At 40.7% G+C, this 22,603-nt stretch overlaps 1 protein-coding gene across 1 annotated transcript in view; it reads left to right on the top strand.

The window, feature by feature from the left end:
- NR1D2 (nuclear receptor subfamily 1 group D member 2) overlaps window positions 1–22,603 on the top strand; it is a 55,790-nt gene that overhangs the window by 13,012 nt on the left and 20,175 nt on the right. Inside the window, exons 2-6 of the mRNA XM_069088491.1 lie at window positions 3,572–3,823; window positions 4,473–4,561; window positions 10,232–10,376; window positions 12,305–12,936; window positions 15,660–15,845. Of these exons, the coding sequence (XP_068944592.1) occupies window positions 3,572–3,823; window positions 4,473–4,561; window positions 10,232–10,376; window positions 12,305–12,936; window positions 15,660–15,845 (1,304 nt within the window). The remainder of the gene's footprint in view (window positions 1–3,571; window positions 3,824–4,472; window positions 4,562–10,231; window positions 10,377–12,304; window positions 12,937–15,659; window positions 15,846–22,603) is intronic.

The following is a 22,603-nucleotide window of genomic DNA, read 5'->3' on the forward strand; positions in this document are numbered from 1 at the left end:
ATTCTCTCTGGTCATGGAAATGACTGGCCCAGGTAGAGAGGTGAAACTCAAAATCTTAAGGATCACATCAGGCTTTTTAGAATTGTAGAGAGCATCATCCAGTCTCCTCGTTTAACAGGTCAAGTAATGAAAGCTCCGAGAGCTTGGCCAGACTTACCTAGGATGAAAGCTGCTACTGCAGCTGCTTGGTGCCCATCTCTCCCGACTCAGTGCAGGGCTCTTCCTGCCACACCACTCACCAATTCAGAGGTTAGGCACGAAGCATTGTTTCTACCTGCCCTGTCCATGTCGTGTGTTACCTCCCCCTCCACCCTCCATGAACTAATTTTTTTTTTAAACCCTGCAGAACAGTGGTTGCAGCTCTAGTTCTCTCCTGGATTGTTTGGGCTATGAGGTTTACAAATGTATTAGGCAGATTAAGAAATGTTAAAACCTGTAGAAACTCAAATCTACCTGAAGTTTACCTCATCAATTATCAAATGAAATTCTCAAGATTAGAAAAAAGAATCTTCCTCCAAATCAAAGTCTTTGTATCTGCCAGGTCCATTGGTTTCTGAGCAATTACTGTTACGTTTGACAATAGATCCCTTTTGCCTCTGTAGGTACAGGGGCTTGGGAGCATTTCTATCATTGAATAAGACAGCCAGCCATCTGGGGAAAGGTCTGCTAAACATTATTCAGAAAAATCTAGGTCAACCCCTGTGTCCATTCAACTCATGGGGTAACAGAACTAATCAAGCAGAATGACTATGGTTTTAATTAATCTAGAACCTTGGCAAAATTTCAGTTTGTGATGTAGCTAATGCTCATTTATTCACTTCAGACATAGCATTAAAAATAATGGTGGGGAAAATAATATCCGTCATGTCAGTTTCAGAATCATGGGATTTCACTGAGACCATCTAGACTTATCCATAGCAGACTGAGAATCTGTGTGCTGCCCCTAAAAGGAGCATCTAGCAATTGTTTTAAGATCTTCAGCAGTTCCCTGTTCCAGTCACAGGCCATTCTATTTTAGGATAGTTCTAATTGCTAGAAAAGTAGAACAGATATAATGATTCAGTAAATAGCTTTTTGGACAAAACAAGTTGTTTTTTAATGAATGAAGTTTAAAAAAAAAACTTTACCCATAACTAAAAATTGTTCAGTGCTTTGTTTGATAGGATGAGAATTCAGGAGTAAATAAACTATCACTGCAGTCCTCAAAGACTTATTATTTTAATAGATAAAGCAGGTAGAAAAATAAATAGACCAGGAGGTAGCTGTGTAGTGCAGTAGATAGCGTTCTGGGCTTGGAGTCTGGATGAAGTGAGTTCACATACTTTCTCAGACACTTGCCAGGCGTGTGACTGTCCTCAGTTTCCTCAACTGTAAATTGAAGAGGTTGGACTTGAATCCCTCCAAGGTTCCTTTCAGCTTTCTGTTTATAACCCTATGAGCTTCTTGACTGAGGCCTGCTTCCTGTCCTTTAAGTTCTTGGTCCTAAGAAGCTGGAATAGTTAGGAGTTGGCAGAATGTGTGTGTGTGTGTGTGTGTGTGTGTGTGTGTGAAGGTTCTGTTTCTGTAGCTGTGAGGGCTCTTTGGTGATCTCTCTATGAATGTGGCAGATTTGTCTCCAGCTTCTATTACTGTTGTATCATTGTTGTTGACCCTCCTAAGAGGGAGTTAGTAGGAACTGTATGTGTAAACCAGACGGTGGCATCTTTGGATGCTGGGATGACGTAGTAAGATTGGGGAGTAAATGAGTAGTCATGTAACTATTGCTGTTGCTGTCATCACTTAGAGAGTGCTTCTTCAGGTTTGTTCTCTTGACTCGTTTTTTTTCTTTTAGCAAACTGCTAGAAGATATGTAGGATCTGTGCTGTAGAATTCATTGGCATGGTTCTGCTGTGTAAAGTCTGTGGGGTTGTGGTGTCAGGATTCCACTATGGAGTTTATGCTTGTGAAGGCTGTAAGGTACAGAGCTCTTTGTTCTAGACTTCTCTAATGAGTATCAGTATATTAACAGAGGGGTCTACATTGGGAGGAAGAGCAGATTTCCTTGATTCCAGTTGTGGTGTTTCATTCAGAACAGTAGTCATTCAGGATTTTAATTTCTTTTTTCTGAAAACAGAAAACATGGTCTCCTTTATACTGTGTATGCCTGCATAAAACCAGCAAAAAGGTTCTTGCTGTTGAACTAACTCCATGGTGGCTTTGTTGGGGCTGGGAGCAGAAAGAAGGGAATTGTCTTTTAGTCTTAATTTCAGCATATACTTGGAATTACTTGTCTGTTGTTAATGTTAGAACGTGGTGTCAGAATACATCATCCTGGTTTATGTAAGGGAACAGTGGGGCACAGAGAGAGTTACTTTATTGCACATTATCCTTTTATATTTCATCCCAATCTTTTATTAAGGTTCTCTATCAGGCCCTATTCTGGTGACAGGAGACACAAAGACATGTGAAATACTCCCTGCCCTCAAGAACTTTACATTCTAATTGGGGAGATAGAATGTGTCTATTAAAGTATATACAGAGTAGATGCTGGTGTACTAGTAGTGGAGGGAATCAGGAAAGGTTTTGTGTAGGAGATGCTTGGGGTGACCTTTGAAGGAAGTGAGGGCTTTAAAAATGAATGTATGGTGCTGCTAACTCCTCACCTTCAAATCCTCAGCTATTAAAGCGAAAGCAAAGTTTTATTGAAAAGCCAGAAAAAAAAAAAAAAACAAGACTGAACTCTTGGAAAGCCAGAAACCCTCCAGTTAACAGTTCTTTCTCCAAGGCCCTTTCTAAATTCCTGATCCTTTAGAATCCCAAATAAGCACATTCTTTTCCACTGCTGCTTTCTAGCTGCTCCCAGCAGGTATTTATTTCCAGGTGGAATTCTCTGTTGAGGAGTTGTCCTCTCTCAAAGCACTTGTTGCTCTAGGTCTGTCATTGGGTCCAATGTTGGCCTCCGGAAGAATGGGTGATTTCAAGGCTTTCCTCTGACCAGCAGCATCATAGCCCTACTGATACAGTTATGTACTGGCAGCTGTTCGCCTTTGTCACCACTTTTGCTGACCCGGTCTCAGGAAAGATTTGCATTCGGAGGAGTTTTCTAGGTTTAGATATGGTGGTAATGATACTAAAAATAGGATTTACATTGTGCTTGGAAGTTTACATTTGTATGTGATCTCCTTGGTCCCTACTCGGTGCTGTTATTAGCTACATTTTACAGGTGAGGAAACTTGAGGGTGAGCAGTATAAGTGACTGGCTCAGGCATACCCAGCTAGGAGTTGTTTGAGGCTGGAATTAAACTGAGGTCTTTCAGATCCCATGTCCAGCAGTCTGCATTCTCCTGACACCTGGAGACTTAAAGTCTTGGGGGCCTTCTGTCTCCTGCTGCCTGGGAAGGGTGTCCTGCACCACATGGACTTTAGCCTCCTTGTTATAGGATTGATCAAGCACCTCACTCACTCCCAAGTATTGAGGAATCTTGATTTTGTCCCTGGTGAGGATTTCTTAGATCCCTGTCCTCTAGGACATTGCCCATGGGAGCACCTTTGGAGGATTGACTCATCATGTAAGTTTCTTTGTTCCTTCCAGGAGGTGTGATTGCCTATATCAGCTCCTCGAGCTCAGCCTCCAGCCCTGCGTCTTGTCATAGCGAGGGTTCAGAGAGCAGCTTCCAGTCCTCTCCTTCTTCAGTCCCATCCTCTCCAAACAGCTCTGTGTCATCAGATTGCAATGGCAACAGTAATGCTGAAGGCGCCTCGAAGAGCGACCGGGCAGACGGCCCTGTGAAAAGCAGCAAATCCAGTGTTACCGGCATGACTAAGGGTCCTGCAGGGGCAACAAGTAAGTGATTTTAACAGTTGGTTTGGCCTTACCTGCTGCCACATGCAGCGCCTGGTCACCCCTCACACCTTGTGTCATTCTGTAGACTGTTGTATTCACTGGCTTTAATCAGCCCCTCTTTGGCCGTCACCAGAGTTGACAGTCATTATCGCATGCTGGCTTTGGTCCTGTTCCTCGGTGCAGCTTAGGGCCTCTCCTGGATGAGGTCATAAGCTTCATGGTCTTATAACCCTGCCAGCCTGCCCTTGTCTGAGTTAGCCCATCTAGTTATTTGCTACTACCTTCTTTTCATCTAAAACTTTTCCTGAGCCCTTTCAACCCATAGGGTTTCAAGTAATAGTATAGTTGAACCAACCATTACAAAGGGCTATGTTTTCATATTATAGCTCAAGAAATCAGAGCTGTAGGATATATTTTTGGCAGTTTCACAAAATGTCATCATGAAAGCAAAACCTCATATGATACCTTTGGGTTTGAGAATTTGTTACAGAAATTACTATTTAATTTTAAAAGCAGAGGTTTATTTTGTCCCCTCCAGCAGCTGATGATTTCAAGTTGAATGGGATCAAAATAGTTGATTGCAAAAAAAATTCTGAACTCTGTGAAGTGTTTGCATCAGCTTTTCACCTGCTGTCTGTTTGTGCCCTAGAATTCAGTGGTATGGTTCTACTGTGTAAAGTCTGTGGGGATGTGGCGTCAGGATTCCACTATGGAGTTCATGCTTGTGAAGGCTGTAAGGTAACGCATGCTACAGTTCTCCTTGTGCTGGTGGGTCTGTGTTCAGAGTGGTGGGCACTGGGGGGTCGGTCACGCTTGACTCCCTGCATGGGAAAGAAAGAAACAGTGACTGCTCCCTTTTATTTATGAATTGTAAGCCTAAAATATTTTGCAGTGCAAAAACATCTTGTTTTAAACAATCTGATTCTTAATTTTGTGAAAATATCCCTCTTCCCTCATGACTGTTTCTAACAAGTAAAACCCCAAACCTTACTGCTGTGACTGAGTGAAATGTATCACTGTGCTATGTGGAGAGGGAACAAACCCAAACTAAATTCATCTTGGGATAATTGGGCACAATTCATCAGACTTGATCGGCTCTGGAGAAAGGCATGGTGGATTGTCACTTGTAAAAATGAAGGTCCTAAATCTTGGAACCAGATTCTTCCATCGATCCTCCTCTGCTGCACTTTGGGAAGTGACATTGACCCTACCTGGGTGAGTGAGGGCGGAGGAATATCTTCCTTCTCTTAAAGGCTTGTCCATCAAAGGAGCCTGAAAGAAACACACAGACCAGACACACACTCTGCTCCATTCGGGTTTAGAACCTCAAACAGAAATAGTCACATTTGGCAAAGTGTGCCAGCCAGATGATGAGTTCACAGGTTGAGACAGGAGAGCTTATCTTGGGTGGCTCCTGAGCAGTTTCGAGGTTGGTTACCTAAATCTGGCCAGTTATTTTTTTTTTTTAACTAATTCAGCACCTTTATTTCTACCATTTCCAAAGATTCTATTTGTAAATAGAGTTAACAGCAAAGCCAAGTCTCACTGCTTTTTGTTTTGTAGCTGGAGAAACTGCAGTGAGAAAAGGCCTGTCTTGATGGAGAGTCTGTGAAAAACTCCTTTAGCTCCAGGCTCTTCTCTGGGCAGAGGGGTACTGTCCTGTGCCAAACAAGTGGTTGTCCAGCCTCTGTTTGAAGATGGCCTCTCTGGAAGCAGGCAGACCCTCCCTCTTCAGACAGCCTGAATTGTTGGGGATTTTTTCTGACATCAAGCTTGAGTCTGCTTCTTTGCCACGTCCCCCTCTTGCTGTGCCTGTTTCTGTGCCCTGAGGGCAAATAAAGCAAGTCAAATCCCATCTCCATAGGACAGTATCACGTACTTGAAGACAGTTACCAGACCTAAACCTTTGTCTCCAGTCAAAACATACCCCGTTTCTTAAACTATCCTCCTATGTCACAGATTCCAGGCCCTCCTCCTGATTGCCCTCCAGACACTCTCCAGCTTATGTGTCCTTAGACCAGGGGATCCAGAACTGACCACAGTGGTCCAAAGTCTGAGTAGGGCAGGATGAAACAGGACTCCCACCTCCCTAGTTCTGGACATTCTGTCCTGCTAAGTGCTGTTTAAGATCTCATGAGCTTCATAAAAGATGTGGCATATCCCACTGCTGACCCCTGAAGCTGGCATCCACCCACACCCCAGGCCTTTCCTCTTAGAAGTTCTTTGGGCTTCTCTGTGAAGCTGATTTTTTTGTGCCCTGAGATTTTCCTCTTAACCTGTTGAATTTTGTCTTATCATATTCAGCTAAACCTACATCTCTGCCCTTATTTGAAAACTTGATAACATTTTCCCTTCTCTGACCTTGGGGCAGCTAAGTGGCATAGTGGATAGGGCACAGGCCTGGAGTTAGGAAGATCTGAGTTCAAATCCAGCCTCAGATATTTACTAGTGTGACGCTTTTTTTTTTTAACCTTGTGACGCTGGGCACGTCACTCTACCCCGTTTGCCTCAGTTTCCTCATTTGTAAAAATGAGTTGAAAAAATCAATGGCAAACCACTACAGTATCTTTTGGGGTCACGAAGAGTTGGACACAACTGAAACAACCCAAAAACGATCTTGTGGCACCTCTGTCATTTCCCACAATCTTCCCAGGATCCAGGACAGTGGCCCAACAGTCACATCCCTGAGGAAATAGAGCTAAATCTGAGCCCAGTGATGTAAATTCATCCAGGGCATCCAGGCACTCTCTTACTCTCCCCTTCCTTATTTGGGGTATCAATTCTGTTAGTTTTGTTATGTCATTTTCACAGTAAAGGTCATTTTCCTTTGAAGAAAAGCCAGAAACACAATAATGATTGAGCAGCTCTGATTCTCTTGTCAGTTATCAACTTTCCATCTACCCCAAGCAAAGGTTCTATTCTTTCTTTCATCCTGCCTTTTCTACCAGTATAGCCAAACCCCCTCTTTTTTGTTGTCCTTAACATCTTCTGCCAGCCTTAGCTCATTCTCAACTTTGACATTGCTGATAGTATTTTTACATAACTTTGCCACACTTTTACATTTTTCCTCTGCTATTCAGTCTTGTTTGCATCTTCTCTTATGACTGGGCATCCATACTTGTCTCTTCAGACAAATTCTGTTGTCCCTCCTAGTTGGAATCATTTCTCGTGGTGTCTTTGGAATTTCTTTCTTGAACGTCTTCCCTCCCTCTTGGGCTAACTTCCCTTAAAGCATATTAGTTCATGGGATCCTGAACCCTTTAAAATCTGCTTTCTCAAAATCTAGGACACATGTAAACTATTTCTATATTTCTTCTCCTCTTTCACAAATTCTAAGATTAAGTGTTTACTTTCACTCCAAGATTCCCATCATTTCAGCACCAGTGATGAAGTCCTCTCTGTTATGTTAATAAGATTCATATCCAGAAAAGAATTTCCCCTAGTTGATTTTTCCACCTTTTGAAAGGTGAAATTATTTCTTAGAAAACTCAAGAAGTGATTAGTGGTTCTGCTTTTAGAAGGGAGAGAGAGCTTCAGTTGATATCTGGGATACTTGAAGTTCTTCATCACTATTCTAGCAAGACTCTGTGCCAGCTTGGGGTCTGTTTCTCAAACTCTGTCCAGGTGATCTTGTTTATCCCTCCTTTCACCTTCAGTCAAATACTCTTTGTCATACTTCTCCACTCTGATTCCTGGGTTTCCCTCACATGAGTAGACCATCTTAATATACCACCTGGGGTCATCCCTCTGGCACATGGGAGGTACTCAGTAAATGCTGACTATCCTGTGAGGTATACTCATCCAGAATTATAGTCCAATCACAGACCTTACTCCACCCACATCATTAGTGGCATGATAACCTGGGCAGTCAATTGTGGCTTCTTGCAGCAGAGACATATGAGGCCATGGACCTTTTCTACTGCTTCTTTCTTGGATTTGTCTTCTGTGAATTTCTGAGTATCTCAGCTGCAATTCTATCTTCTATGTGGCGCCTCTTTATAGTATCTAACTTGGGGAATAAAAATAGACAATCTTTTCCCTCCCCCATCCCTTTTAATTTAAAGCCCTTTTTCCTTCCAATTTTTAAACATTTTAATTTAGTTTCGCATTCTGAATTCTGTCCTTCCCACTCCACCCCCTTCCCTGAGATGGTAAGCAATGAGATACAGGTTATCCATGTGCAATTAAATTATGTAAAAAAAAAATTTAGTCATTTTGTACAAGAAGACTTGAATAAAAGAAAAAAATGAAAGAAAGTGAAAAATAGCCTGCTTCAGTCTGTATTCAGTCAGTGTCAGCTCTTTCTCTGGAGGTGGATAGTATGCTTCATCAATAGTCCTTTTGGGATTGTCTTGGATAATTGTATTGCTGAGAATAGCTAAGTCATTCACAGTTCTTCATTGAACAATATTGCTATTACTGTGTACAACATTCTCCTTGTTCTGTTCACTATGCATTAGTTATGTGAGGCTTTCCAAGTTTTTCTGAAATCATCCTCCATGTTATTTCTTATAGCACAATAACATTCCATTACAATCATATACCATGGCTTGTTTAACTGTTCCCCAATTGATGGACATCCCTTTGATTTCCAATTCTTAGCCACTGCAAAAAAGAGTAAAGCCCTTTTGATTACATTTGCAAGATACCTGACAAATACATTCTCACCAGGTGAGAATAGGGTTAGGTGTACCCCATCTCTCGCCAGGAATCTGTCAACTCTGTATTATAAACTGTGTTCTAGAAATCAAGATGCTATTCCCAGATACCACTTCTTTGTCAGCCCTTAACTTGCCTTTAATGGCCAATGGTGAGGAAAATGCAATCTTGCCCCTGTGATCTGCAGTTGTTTGCCTAGGACTGAAGTCTTATCATTGGCAAATTTAAATTCCTGCTGGGAATGTCCTTGATGCTCATGTGAAATACCAGAAGTGGGCAGTTGTCATAAATGTGATAAAATCCTTGAACTTTAAGTCACACCTACAGTGAGAGAGGTAACCTTCTTGGAGGCAGGACGTCCTGCATTCCACATCCTTCTCCTCCCACCCGCAAGCTGTGTGATCCTCAGGGGTACCCCCACCTCCTGGACTCCAGGTAGCTCTCTGCCTCCGAGTTGCAGAAGAGCTGCTGCTGATCTGAATTGACAGAGGTAATTTGCTTCCTGGGAGCTCCTATATCAAGGAAATTGCAGGTCTGGGTCAAAAAAGTAAAAAAGATTTAAAAAAACGTAGACAATAACTTTTGTCTATTTGAAAATCAGTCAAGAGACATGTTCCTAGTGTTTGTCTAATACTGTGCTTGGCACTGTAGAAGTCTGAGTTCTTTGTCCACACTCTGATACACTAACAGTACAGGGCTAATTAATGTGTGACACAGTAGGTAGCACAGAGCAGTGGGTGGGAAGTCAGAGGTCCAGGGTTTGGATGCCACCTCTGTTGCCGTGCAGCCTTTGTTAGCATGGTCACTGAACCACTCTGGGCTTGAGTTTGCTCACCTGTCAGGGGAGGGCATTGGACTCTATACCACACTGTGATCCATGTTCCTGGGATTTTACTTGGCTCCATTAGATGAGCATCAACATGTTTTCAACTTCAAAGCCTACTGTGTGCCATGATCCTGAGTTAGCCTAGGTGATACGATCCTAAGGTATGTCACTAAGCACATTAAACTTTTTTTATGAAGAAAGCTTTGTAGCCATTTATCAGAGACCAGAGCAAAACCAGAAAAATCAGCAAAAAGACAAAACCAATAAAATGACTAATGTGAAAATATGTTTAATAGGAATGTATGTGTGGAGCCCATATCATATTGCAAGTTGTCTTGGGGAAAAATTTCGAAATATATGGGAGTGATTCTTGAAAACTAAAAATAAATAAAGATTAAAAAAAGGCATAGAAAAAAAGTGAAAGAAAATATCCAAAACAAAGACCCCAGATCTGTTTGTAGCCACCTACCCTCTGGGATCTTTCTTTCCTTAGGAAAATTGAATAGGGAAATGGAGCAGGTTGGACCACATTAACCTACTTAGGACATACAGGCAGGGGAATTTGGAATATACAGTCAGTGTCAGTTGCGCTCAGCAGGTCCAGGAGGTTTAGGGAAACCGCTGTTACCTATTTCCTGGCATCTCTGCATAGTTGGCTTTAAATATCCTGCCATGACCATAGACATATCACCCTGATCAGGGCCATCTGACTGGGGATGGGGTAGATGCAAAAAGGAAGGCTCCTATTGTTATGGTATAGTCACTCTTACTATTTCCCTCCATCCCCAAACAGAATCCCCAGGCTGTAGACACACATTTGAGCGGGATGTTGATGAAAGCCAGCATGCATCAGCATTGAAGTTCTTGTAAGGAGGAACAGATTTTGATTTTTAAAGCTGGTTGTTGTGTCTCCTTGTTCTTAGGGGTTCTTCAGGAGAAGTATTCAGCAGAATATCCAGTATAAGAAGTGCCTGAAGAATGAGAACTGTTCTATCATGAGGATGAACAGGAACAGATGTCAGCAGTGCCGCTTTAAGAAGTGTCTGTCTGTTGGGATGTCACGAGACGGTAGGTGCCCCAAGTGTGGAGCCAGCTCCAGAATCCCATGACTTCCGTCCCTGGAAGGTGACATGCATTCTCTGTAGGCCACCCAGCCTTGCCCTCTGATCCCTTTTCACTGTTATACAGGGACTTACTAAAATCACATTTTGCTGTCTTTGAGGGCTCCTAGCTCTTGAAAGTGGAAATGTCCAGATTCTCTTCTCTCTTTCCTGTCCTGTGCTAGATTTTGTCCAGATATACTTTATGTTGGCTTCTCCTCAAATAACTTGTTTTCTAATTAGCTTTGAGCCTTTGTTGCAAAGATACTTTATATGTTTATGTCAAGGAACCCGCAGCCATCATGCCTTGATTTCTGCACAGACCCCTGGGACTCCTCTCCTGGTCTCTCTATTCACCCACTCTAATGTGAATGTACTTGAATTGCTAGATTTTGGGTGAATTTGGAAAGGAGACATAAAGTGGAAAAGAACGTGGGAGAACTCCTGTAATCTGCAGGAGCTGATCCAGATAGTTTTTGTGATGTCACACACGAGCATAGTAATCCACAGGATTGTCAGTATATTCTCTCTGCAGAGAGCTTGTTTTCTCTCTGGCTGGCACCTCCTCTTCAGCTCTTAGGGTAGACTGGCAGAGAAGGGAACGTGGACTTTCTACCAATTCATAGCTGGTAGGGTTGCTTTGGGAAAATCCATGGGACTGTACCAGAGACTATCCTCAGGTTACCCTGACCTTCTTTGTATTCTGGCAATATAAAAAGAGATATTGCATCAAGCAGTATCTTAAGAACAGAGTTTGACAATTGAATGCTGTAGGATTATCAGTTAAAAGAACTCTTCCTTTCTGTGTGTGTGTGTGTGTGTGTGTGTGTGTGTGTGTGTCTGTCTGTCTGTCTGTCTGTCTGTCTGTCTGTCTGTGTCTGTGTGATTAGTTGAAGACATGGTGTGGGGTGTTTCATACCCTTCCCAGGATAGTACAAAGGTGACAATTTGTAAAGAAAGAGATGTACTTGTATTGGGTAGAAGGTAAAGTCTGATTAAAAACAAAACAAGAAATTTTTCTTTGAAAATGCTAATAATATCAGTGACTGCATTTAGATTAATGAAACTTCTCACTCAATACCTATATTGAATTTTGGTCTGTGTTGTAGGCATTAGAATAGAAGTAGTTTTTCTTTTTCTTTTTTTCTCTTCAGGCTCTTTGGACTCTTATAACACAGGGTAGACACCAAAACTGTGGTAGCTAGAAGAATGGAGATTAATAGTCGTACTTTTCTCCATTAATTTTTATGAAAATCTGCAAGTATCTGTTCAGATATTAATTTTTATTGATTTTTAAAAATTTTCTTCCTTGACAAGTTGCTTATGTGATTGTTAGGTATTAAGAGTAAGTTCACTAATGTGATTTGACAAAGGGAAGATTTTTGACAAGGCTTTGAGCATAGAGCAGGGTGACTTCTTTATCATCGTTTCGCTGGCCTCTGAGTGCTGTGGCCACTCATGCTGCATATAGGCTTGGGAAGGAGATAGAGACTAGATTGATGTCTTATTGGTAGAGGGAACTCCCCGTTGAGGGCATTCCCTCAGCCAGTGCAGGTCAGCACCCTTTCTTATAGGTGCTTAGAGTATTGAGAGGTCAAGTGTCTAGCACAAGATCCTGTGTATATTAGGGCTGGGACTTTTGAACCCAGATCTTCCTGCCTTCAAAGTCATATCTCTTAACCTGTATACACACACACACACACACACACACACACACACACACACACACACAAATATAACGTTGACTATGTAGCCATCAAACTTAGAATGCTGTGTTTTACTACAGAGATAGTCCTCAATTAAATGACTAGCAACTTGCTATGTAAAACAATTTTTGTTTTGTTTGATTTAGTAGCCATATTTTAAATAAGAATTAGGTATCTTTCTCTTCAACAGCTGTTCGGTTTGGTCGAATTCCTAAACGTGAAAAACAGAGGATGCTGATGGAAATGCAGAGTGCTATGAAGACCATGATGACCAGTCAGTTCAGTGGTCACTTGCAGAGTGAAGCGTTAGTGGAACGTCATGGACAGACAACCTCACCGGCTCAGGAACAGCTTCGACCCAAACCCCAGATGCAACAGGAGAACATGAAAAGTCCCTCTCCTCCGCCTTCGGATTTTGCAAAGGAAGAAGTCATTGGCATGGTGACCAGAGCCCATCAGGACACCTTTATGTATAACCAAGAGCAGCAAGAGAACTCCACTGATGTCATGCAGCATCCGAGGGGAGAAAGGATTCCAAAGAGCATGGAGCAGTATAATTTAAATCATAACCATTGTAGCAGAGGGCTCGGAAGCAGCCCTTATCCCAGTAGTGAGAGCCAGCATCACCTCAGTGGACAGTACAAAGGGAGGGGCATCATGCATTATCCAAATGGGCGTGCCATTTGCATTACAAATGGACACTGTATGAACTTCTCCAGTGGCTGTACTCAAAGAGTATGCGATCAAATACCAGTTGATGGATTTTCTCAGAACGAGAACAAGAATAGTTACCTGTGCAACACTGGAGGAAGAATGCATCTGGTATAGTGATGTTGATTACTTTTGTTCTACTTAAATTAAGGAAATTTCAAAGATTTTTAAAATTTTGGTGTGTAATAGCGAGTAGTGCCTGGCCTCAGAAAACCTAAGAGATTTCTGGCACCAATTTTGTGCAGAATTTTATGTCAGACAATATTGTTTTTAACAAACATCTTCCAATTGCTAAATAACTTGATTTCATGAGATTTAGGTGCAGGCATGTGAATCGATTGGATAAAAGCAAGATTTTATACAAATTATAAATCATAAAGAGTGTCTTTTTTTCCCCTTTGGCAATGATTTTCAAAATTTAAGCCCTAGAGCATAAGACATGTTTTTTAAAACAGTAAGGATTAGGCCCTCTGATCCTTACAGGCTACATACTGATTTAGAAAACAACAAATTCACATTATCTATGCTGAATTTATATATATTTTTTATTTTATATATATATATATTTTTATTTCATTAAATGTTTCCCAATTACGCTGCACAACGGTTATGTTTACAAGAACACCAATACCACCTTCAACACTTGTATAATACATGTTATCTCTAAGAAGGAGGGAAAGAACCACTGTATCCCACTGTTTTTTAGTACTTCCAGTGTCTTTCATGATTATCAGCAGGATCAGTGTCGGATAGCTCTCTTACTCAGTAAAGGAAAAATGTTTCTAAAGAGCCAATGTTTTTTAAGTTCTGAATATTTCTGATGGACCAGTTGATTAGCATTCTATACTAATGAGCCCAGATATTTTTCTAAGTGAAATTCTTGCAGGAAAAGCAGCCCCCTTTTTTTTTGGCACACAGTATTTATTCATTTATTTAAAAAATGATGTTCTTAAGAAATTGTTTTTTGACCCAACATAAAATCCCATACTCACCACCTACAAAGTATGTTCCTAAAAACAGTTAAGCAAAATAATCAGCTTTTTGGATACAGATTTGTACTAGTTTTTTTCTGTTATTTGAGAGTTACGTTATTTTAACAAAATATGTTTTAAGGATTCTCTCAGAAATGTCCATTTGGGTTCAGCTTTTGGGAATGGAGTGTTAGCAGTATTTTTTTCCTTCACAAATTTCTCATTTGCTAATGTTCTGGAACAGATCCATGAACATGCAGTGTTCATCTCCTGTCAGTTCTACCCAGAATAGCTGTTACCACAGGATTAAAAACCCATGTGGTCCCGTTAGTGCTCGTTTTTTTCTCTAGCCATCACCAGTCCGTTGTCTTCTGTTTTCTAAGCATATGTCCTCTTTATCCTTCTTTTTCCCACAAGCATTGGATCTCATGGAGCCACTAGCCTGAGAAGCCCTTTTCAAGCTGATGTGAACTTGTTATAAGCTTCCTGGTTGTGGTCTTGTAACAGTTCCCACAGTCAGAGAACTCTCTCCAAGCATGCATCTTAGGTAACGAGAAAGAATTGAGAGAAGTCAACAGCGCTGTGGGTCTGTCTCTTTTTAGTTGCCTTCTAGCAACATTATCCTTTCTCTAGCAGATAGAAGGTCATCTCTGGTTCATTCTGTTTGATTGAACTAGAGAGAGGTCCAGCATTGATCCTGCTGCTGATCATGAAAAGGACATTAGAACTACTAGAGTGAGAGACGGAGGTGCTTAGCTCCTCTTTAGAGGCAGCATGTAGCATTGAGATGGTGGAAGGTGGTAGCAGATTTAAGTGGAATTGGAAAATGGTTAACAAAATAAAGAGAAATACAACACAACAAAGCCGATGTTAATTTGTGGTTTTCTAAGTCGGTGTACAGCTGCCTGCAAGGATTATTATCATTTGATTTTGGCCCCTGGTGCAGTAGATAGCTGGCCCAGGTAGACCACATGGCTGCTTTGACTGCAGACTAGCTACTTTCATTGACAAATGACTTTTTCTTTTTTTTTCTTTTGTTTCAGGTTGAGAAGTGACTTGAATTTTCCAAAGTGTTCAGTTTAATTCTCATAGGAAAACTCACTTACCAGTAGATGGTCTTGTATGGTTTCTGAAGCATTAGCTTTGGGTATACTTTGTAGTTCACAGGGCCTACTCCTTTGCTTTGGTTTTCCATTGTGGAAAAGAAGCCTAAAAGTATTTATTTTAAAAGCTCATTACTCTCCATAATACCAGAGGATGCCAAAGGCAGAAATGTAGATGCCTAATGTGGGCAAACAAATGGCGGCCATATTTGGGAAGAGAGTTTTCTTTATACCCATATATATATGAAAACTTTAGAAAATGGAAGCCTTGCCAATATGGGTCTTTTTTCTCTGCCTTCCCTTCCCTCTTTCTCCTCTTCTTTCCCTTATGTCTCTTCCTTCCTGCCAAGCCAATGAAACCAAAGGCATATTCCCTGTACCTCCTTGGAAGGACTCCAAACTGCTCAGCTTGTTACTAGAAAAGGGCTGCTTTTGGATCTTAAATTGGAGTGCCCATTAAAGTACTGCCATATACAAACTGGACTTTTGAGTCAGTGTAATTAGTATTTGAAATAGAAACTTGTTATAATACTTAAGATGGGAGTAACTTGTTGGTGATTAATATTAGGTATTTAATTTTAAATAACCCATAGAGATAGAAGTTTGTTTTTCCTAGTGTTTAAGAGTGTGTGTGTGAAGGATGGGGAGAGGTGAGATAATATTTTGTGATATTCATGTTTCTAACAATCTTGATTTTTGAATTTTCTTTCATACTACTTGTCTCTTTTTGAGAAGAGTCATTTTATTTTGTGTCTTCTAGGTGTGTCCAATGAGTAAGTCTCCATATGTGGATCCTCATAAATCAGGCCATGAAATCTGGGAAGAGTTTTCCATGAGTTTTACCCCAGCAGTGAAAGAAGTGGTTGAGTTTGCAAAGCGTATCCCAGGGTTCAGAGATCTTTCCCAACATGACCAGGTCAACCTTTTAAAGGCAGGGACCTTTGAGGTAAGACAATGCATTTCATAGAGTTTTGTGAAGGTTTTTAGTCTTTTATCAGTAAATAACTGTTTTAAAGATAGTGTGACCTAGTTGCTAAATGACTGACCCCAAGTCAGGAAGGCCTTGGTTCAGTATTTGCCTGTGATACATACATACATACGTACATACGTACACATACATACACATATATATGTGTATATACATATATATTTAAAATTTAGTTTTCAGTTAACAGGCATTCAGTTCCCTTCCACTTCTCCCAGTTTAAAAGAAAAACAAAACCTGGTGACAAATAAGCAAAGTTAAGCAAAATAAATTCCCATGTTTGCAGTGTCCAAAAATGTACGTCTCTTTCTACTTCTTGAGTCTTTCACCTTTGTCAGGAGGCAGTAGGGTGGCCTGGTTAATCATCTGAGCTCCAAAAGCATGTTGGATCAGTGCGCTGGTCAGAGTTCTTAAGTTTGCCAATGTGGTTTGTAAGACCTGCCCTCAGTAGACTCCCATGTGACACAGGCTAGTCTGATGACCTCTTAATCTCCTAGACAAAACTGTCTGGAAAAATACAATGTAAGGGTATCATAACCATGTGATGATTTTTGGTCCCGAGCAGGCCGTTTGGAGATAAGCTTATAAAACTCCTGCTGAAAGGTGAGAGGAAGCACAGTCTGAGTTCTCCTGGTTCTGAACTTCAGTGTTAATGCTAAGCCGCATTTGATTGTCTTCCTAGTCCCGTGATGCTCCTGCCCAAGAGTCACTTGGTTGTAGATGGGACTGGCTGGCTTTAGTAGCCGTTCAATGTAGTTGGTCTAGTGTTATACATGCTGTTCAGTTTAACAGGCACGTATTAAGAGCCTACTGTGTGCAGGGCAGCCCTGTGCTAGATGCAGAGACAAAAATAAACCAGACCCTGCCCTCCAGGAGGTTACTGTTTATCAGGGAGGATACAGCATGTATGCAAAGCATGTATGAAGTATGTGGTGATGAATACGAAGTAATGTTAATTGAAGAGGGAGAGAGCTAGTAACAGGGAGTCTCTGTGAAGGTGTTATGGAGAAGATGGCATCTGAGCTGAGTTTTGAAGGAAGGAAAAGGTTTGAAATGGAGGTGAGCAGAGAGTTCCAGGTGGTGGGAGATGGTGTCTCATGCAGTGGGAAGGCCTAGCAGGACAGGTTGTCTAATAGAGGCACCCTTCTGGTGCCAGAAGGTACCATAAGCTTGGCTGTCTGCACAGATGTCCTACCGCCCGCAGGCGTGAGTTCTGCTGGTGTCTCATTTACTTCTGCAGTCACTCTGTCTTGCTTTCTTATTCAATTCCTCGTGACAGGTGTTGGGTCTGAATTTAGGTGGGTATGGAGCCAGCTTGAACAGTCTTGGAAAGCAGACTTAAATTTTCAATAGGAGTACTTACTTACATCTTGGAAATGGGCAAGAGCTACACATCAGGGTTCAATGTATTATTTATTGATTCTCAAGACTTAAGAAAGTGATGGAGAGTAAACTGAAAAGAGTGTTCTATGGAGTTCACGTTAAACATTCACCAGCACATCCCTGGCTACAATCCACATGCTAAATCTAAGATAAAGGACCTTCTTTCTTTTCACCATCTTACCTCGCCTTACCCTGAAGATGGTATGTTTTAAGTATACTCTGAACAAGAAACTAGATGGAAGCACTTCATGTGGCATTCTCCCTTCCATCCCACATCTGGACCAGCTTTTTAAAAAGCTCAGAAGTTTTCTGGCCTCCACCTTTGACAAGGTTTTGGCTCTTAGCTGATTCCTGACCATTCTGTCAGGCATCTTTAGATTTTGCTATCCTAATCCTGCATCCAAAACCGTTTTTTAAAATTTTTTTTATTAATTTGTTTATTTCCTTTTAGTTTACAGAATTCAATTCCACAATTCCTTGAGTTTCACATTTTGTCCCCCTCCCTCCCTTCCCTCCCCTCCCCCCCATGGCGGCTTATAGTCAAGTATAGTATCTGTAAATACTTTCACATTATACATTAGTCAGGTTATAAGGACGGATTGTACCAGCTGGAATGAAAAATGGTAAAGAGGACATAAAACCAAATAAGAGAAGGAAAAAGATCAGGTATTTTGCTTCCACCTGGATATAAACTTAGTTCTTTCTCTGGATGCACATTTTTCTCTCCATCATGAGTCTTTTGGAATTGACTTATATCACTGCATTGCTGAGAAGAGTCCAGTCTATCAAAGTTGGTCATCACACATATGTTGTGGCTGTAATTGTGTACAAATTTCTCCTGGTTCTACTCTTCTCACTCAGCATCAGTTCATATAAGCCTCTCCAGGTAAATATGAAGACTGTCTGTTCCTCGTTTCTTATAGCACAGTAGTATTCCATAACATGCATATACCACAACTTGTTCAGCCATTCCCCAATTGATGGGCATCCCCTTAATTTCCAATTCTTTGCCACCACAAAAAAGAGCTGCTATAAACATTTTTGTACACATGGGTCTTTCTCCCACTTCTATGATCTCTTTGGGATATAGCCCTAGGAGTGGTATTGCTGGATCAAAGGGTATGAAAGTATTTATAGCCCTTTGGGCATAATTCCAGATTGCTCTCCAGAAAGGCTGGATCAGTTCACAACTCCACCAACAATGCATTAGTGTTCCAGTTTGCCCACATCCTCTCCAGCATTTGTCATTTTCCTGTTTTGTCATCTTAGCCAATCTGACTGGTGAGATGTGGTACCTCAGAGTTGTTTTGATTTGCATTTCTCTAATCAGTAGTGAATTAGAGCATTTCTTCACGTGCTTATAGATAGATTTAATTTCTTTCTCTGAAAACTGCCTGTTCATATCCTTTGACCATTTATCAATTGGGGAATGTCTTGTATTCTTATAAATTTGACTCAATTCTCTGTATATTTTAGAAATGAGTCCTTTGTCAGAGACATAGGTTGTAAAGATTCTTTCCCAATTTCCCACCTCCCTCTTAATCTTGTTTACATTGTCTTTGTTTATGCAGAAACTTTTCAATTTCAAGTAGTCAAAATTATCCATTTTACATTTTATAATGTTCTCTAATTCTTGTTTAGTCATAAAGTCTTTCCCTCTCCACAAGTCTGATAGGTAATCTATTCCTTGTTTTAGGAGACTGCTTACAGTCTCAACCTTTATACCTAGATCATGCACCCATTTAGACTTGATTTTGGTATATGGTGTTAGATAATGGTCTATGCCTAGTTTCTGCCATGCTATATTCTAGTTTTCCCAGCAGTTTTTGTCAAATAGTGAGTTCTTATCCCAAAAACCAGGGTCTAGGGGTTTATCAAATAATAGGTTACTATAGTCATTGACTTCTGAATCTCGTGTGCCTAATCTATTCCATTGATCCACTCCTCTATTCCTCAGCCAGTACCAAGTAGTTTTGATGACTGCTGCTTTATAATACAGATTGAAATCTGGTATAGCTAGTCCACCTTCCCTAGCATTTCTTTTCATTAATTCCCTTGATATTCTGGACTGTTTATTCTTGCAAATGAATTTTGTTACTATTTTTTCTAGCTCTATAAAGTAGTTTTTTGGTAAATTAATTGGTATGGCACTAAATATATAATTTAATTTAGGTAAAATTGTCATTTTTATTATATTAGCTCGACCCAGCCACGAACAATTGATTTTTTTCCAATTAGTTAGATCTGACTTTATTTGTGTGAAAAGTGTTTTGTAGTTATGGTCATACAGGTCCTGGGTTTGTTTTGGCAGGTAGATTCCCAAATATTTTATAACGTCTACAGGAACTTTAAATGGGATTTCTCTTTCTATCTCTTGCTGTTGAATTTCATTGGAAATATATAGGAATGCCAAGGATTTATGTGGGTTTATTTTATATCCTGAAACTTTGCCAAATTTATTTATTGTCTCAAGTAGTTTTTTATTTGATTCTCTAGGATTCTCTAAGTATATCATCGTATCATCTGCAAAGAGTGATAGCTTGGTCTCTTCTTTCTTACACCAGCATCCTAATAGAGACTTGGAATATAGGTGGACCCTGTGATAATCCACGATGCGGGCCCACAGTCATGCTTCCTCCCATGCACTGTCAGTCCTAGGATTAACCTGATTCTGCCCTCTCCCCATCTTGTAGAACCCATAGAAAAGAGAAAGCAGTGTCACAGTATGGCCCACTGGTGTCTCAAAAGGACCCCCCCCCCCCCGAGTAATATTTGCTTTTTGCAGTCTGTGTTTTTTTTTAGTCTCCATCTGTGTCTCTTCGTATATCATCTGTGGCCCTGAGGCTGAAAAAAAGGAGGTGATGATTTGGCCCTCCCCTAGGGATTGGATGGAAGGCTCCTATTCAGACGTGACAGATGCACAAATTGTCAGTTTTTGCAGATGATAAACTCAACTCTAGATAAAAACATGACCACATCAGGGACCTTCCTATTTGGGTGTAAGATAGAAAAAATATGTAGGCCCATGACATCTAATCAGTCCATCAACAAGCATTTATTCAACAGCTCTTGGAACTGTCTAATTCCTGAGGAGACAGAGATAACATTGAAGCAGTTAATGCCCTCAAGGACCTTTCAGTGTGTGTGTGTGTGTGTGTGTGTGTGTGTGTGTGTGTGTGTGTGTGTAGGCAGGAGAAGAAAACATGCATATATAGATAAAGACATATAGATATCCACAAAATACATACAAGGTAACTAGAAAGACACTCTCAGCTGCAGAGAGGGCCTCATGTGGAAGTTGGCACTTGGGTGAAATTTTGAAGGAATTCTATGAGGCCTGGGTAAGAAAGGAGAGTAGCTCTGGGGACCACCAGTACAAAATCACTGAGATGAGACTTGACATAGCATGCCCCCTGCATGTACTCAAGTATCTCTACTGGGGGATACCTCTGGGTTGGGCTGGTCTTCATTTTTAGCTCTCCTTCCATCAGCTCTGTTGAAGTCCATGACACCTAGCTTACCTCTCAAAGTATGGTTCTCAGCTTGCCTAGGTGCCTGTAAGTGTTCTGCTGCACAGATCTACCTATTAATGAATTTCTGGATGTTCTTTCTTCCTCTTTTGGTAAAACCTCGGACTTTGTTCTTTCTATCAGTAGGAGAGATACAAGAAAAACAAGTCACATCAGCCTCATCCTCCTGCCCTGCTGCTGATTGCAAACACATTCTGCTGGGGCCCTTGGGGCGAATCCCAACGCTTTCTCTGATGCTGCCTACCTAGCCAGCCTGAAAGGTGTTTTTCATTGGGCTAAGGCTGTTGAGTGAAAAGAAAATGTATATAGACATCATTGAGCAGAATGTTGAAATCATAGTCTGCAGTTGGATATTTGTGGATCAATTCTGGTTGTGTTTGATTTAAATACACTGTTATTGGGGTATTTTTCTTTCACACATAATCCCTCCACATTGAGTGCTTTGGGAAAAAGTCTAGAAGCTTTTGATGAACAGTTTTCTTGGGGATTTCCTTGAGCTGTTGACATCTCATTTCTCTGTTATTGATGCTGTCTGTAATCAGCCCTACTAACAACTATATAGACAACACTCTTTTTCCTGAGGACGTAGATGCTCTGTTCAGTTGTCTGAAAAATTCCTCTGGAGCCCCACACTTGAGTTCTCAAAGTTCTGGCCATTTGCTGACTTAATTGTTTGGGGTTTTTTTTTTTTTTTTGCATTTTAGAGACTTTATTTGTTAAAAATTTTAAAAATATTTTTTAGTTTACATCATTCATTTCCACAAGATTTTGAGTTACAAATTTTTCTCCCCATTTTTCCCCTACCCACCACCCCAAAACAGTGATCCCACTGAACATCCCTCTCCCAATCTGTTTTCTTGTATAACTTCCCCATCCCGCCTCTGACTTTCCAGTAGGGCATGGTGGAACTGTATGCCCCATTGCCTGTATATCTTTTTTCCCACTTACATTTAAAATAATAATAATAATATATATTTTTAAATTCCATATTGTTTCCCTACCTCCCTCGTCACCCACCCTTACTGGGAAGATAAGCAATTCATTATAGGTTGTACATGTGTAGCTATGCGAGACATTTCCATAGTGGATATATTGTGAAAGACTGACTATATTTCCCTCGATCCCATCCCACCCCACCTTGTTCTATCCTCTACTTTGATCCCATCCCTTTTCAAAAGTGGGTGCTTCCAACTTCCCTCCCCCCAAGCTTGCCCTCCCTTCCATCATCCCCTTCCCCCCTACTCTCCTGGAGGGTGAGATATACCCTATTTAGTGTGTATGTCATTCCCTCTCTAAGCCAAATTCATTGAGAATAAGGTTGACTCATTCCCTTTTGCCTTAGTGTTCTTCTCCTTCATTGTAACAGTTTTCTCTTGCCTCTTCTATATGAGATATTTTACCCCATTCCATCTCTCCCCATCTCCTCTTATTATATTCCTCTCTCATCTCTTAATTTCACCTTTTAAGTATCATCCCTTCCTATTCCGTTGGTCCTGTGCCCTCTGTCTATGTATACCTGTGCACATACATACACACTCACATATGTATTCATATGCCCATATACCCTCTTCTATAGACAAAGATATGTATGTATACATATATATATACATATGCACATACACACATTTTTATTCCCTTCAACTATTTTCATACTGAGTAAAGTTTCATCAGTTACAATTATCATTTTTCCATGTAGGAATGTAAGTAGTTCAACTTTGATAAGTTCCTTATGATTTCTTTTCCTTGTTTACCTTCGCATGCTTCTCTTGCTTCTTGTATCTGAATGTCAAATTTTCTATTCAACTC

Source organism: Petaurus breviceps, unplaced genomic scaffold (assembly GCF_028583685.1).
Source record: "Petaurus breviceps papuanus isolate PSGF00001 unplaced genomic scaffold, PetGlider_PUasm1.0 185, whole genome shotgun sequence".
NCBI classification, from domain to species: Eukaryota; Metazoa; Chordata; class Mammalia; order Diprotodontia; family Petauridae; genus Petaurus; species Petaurus breviceps.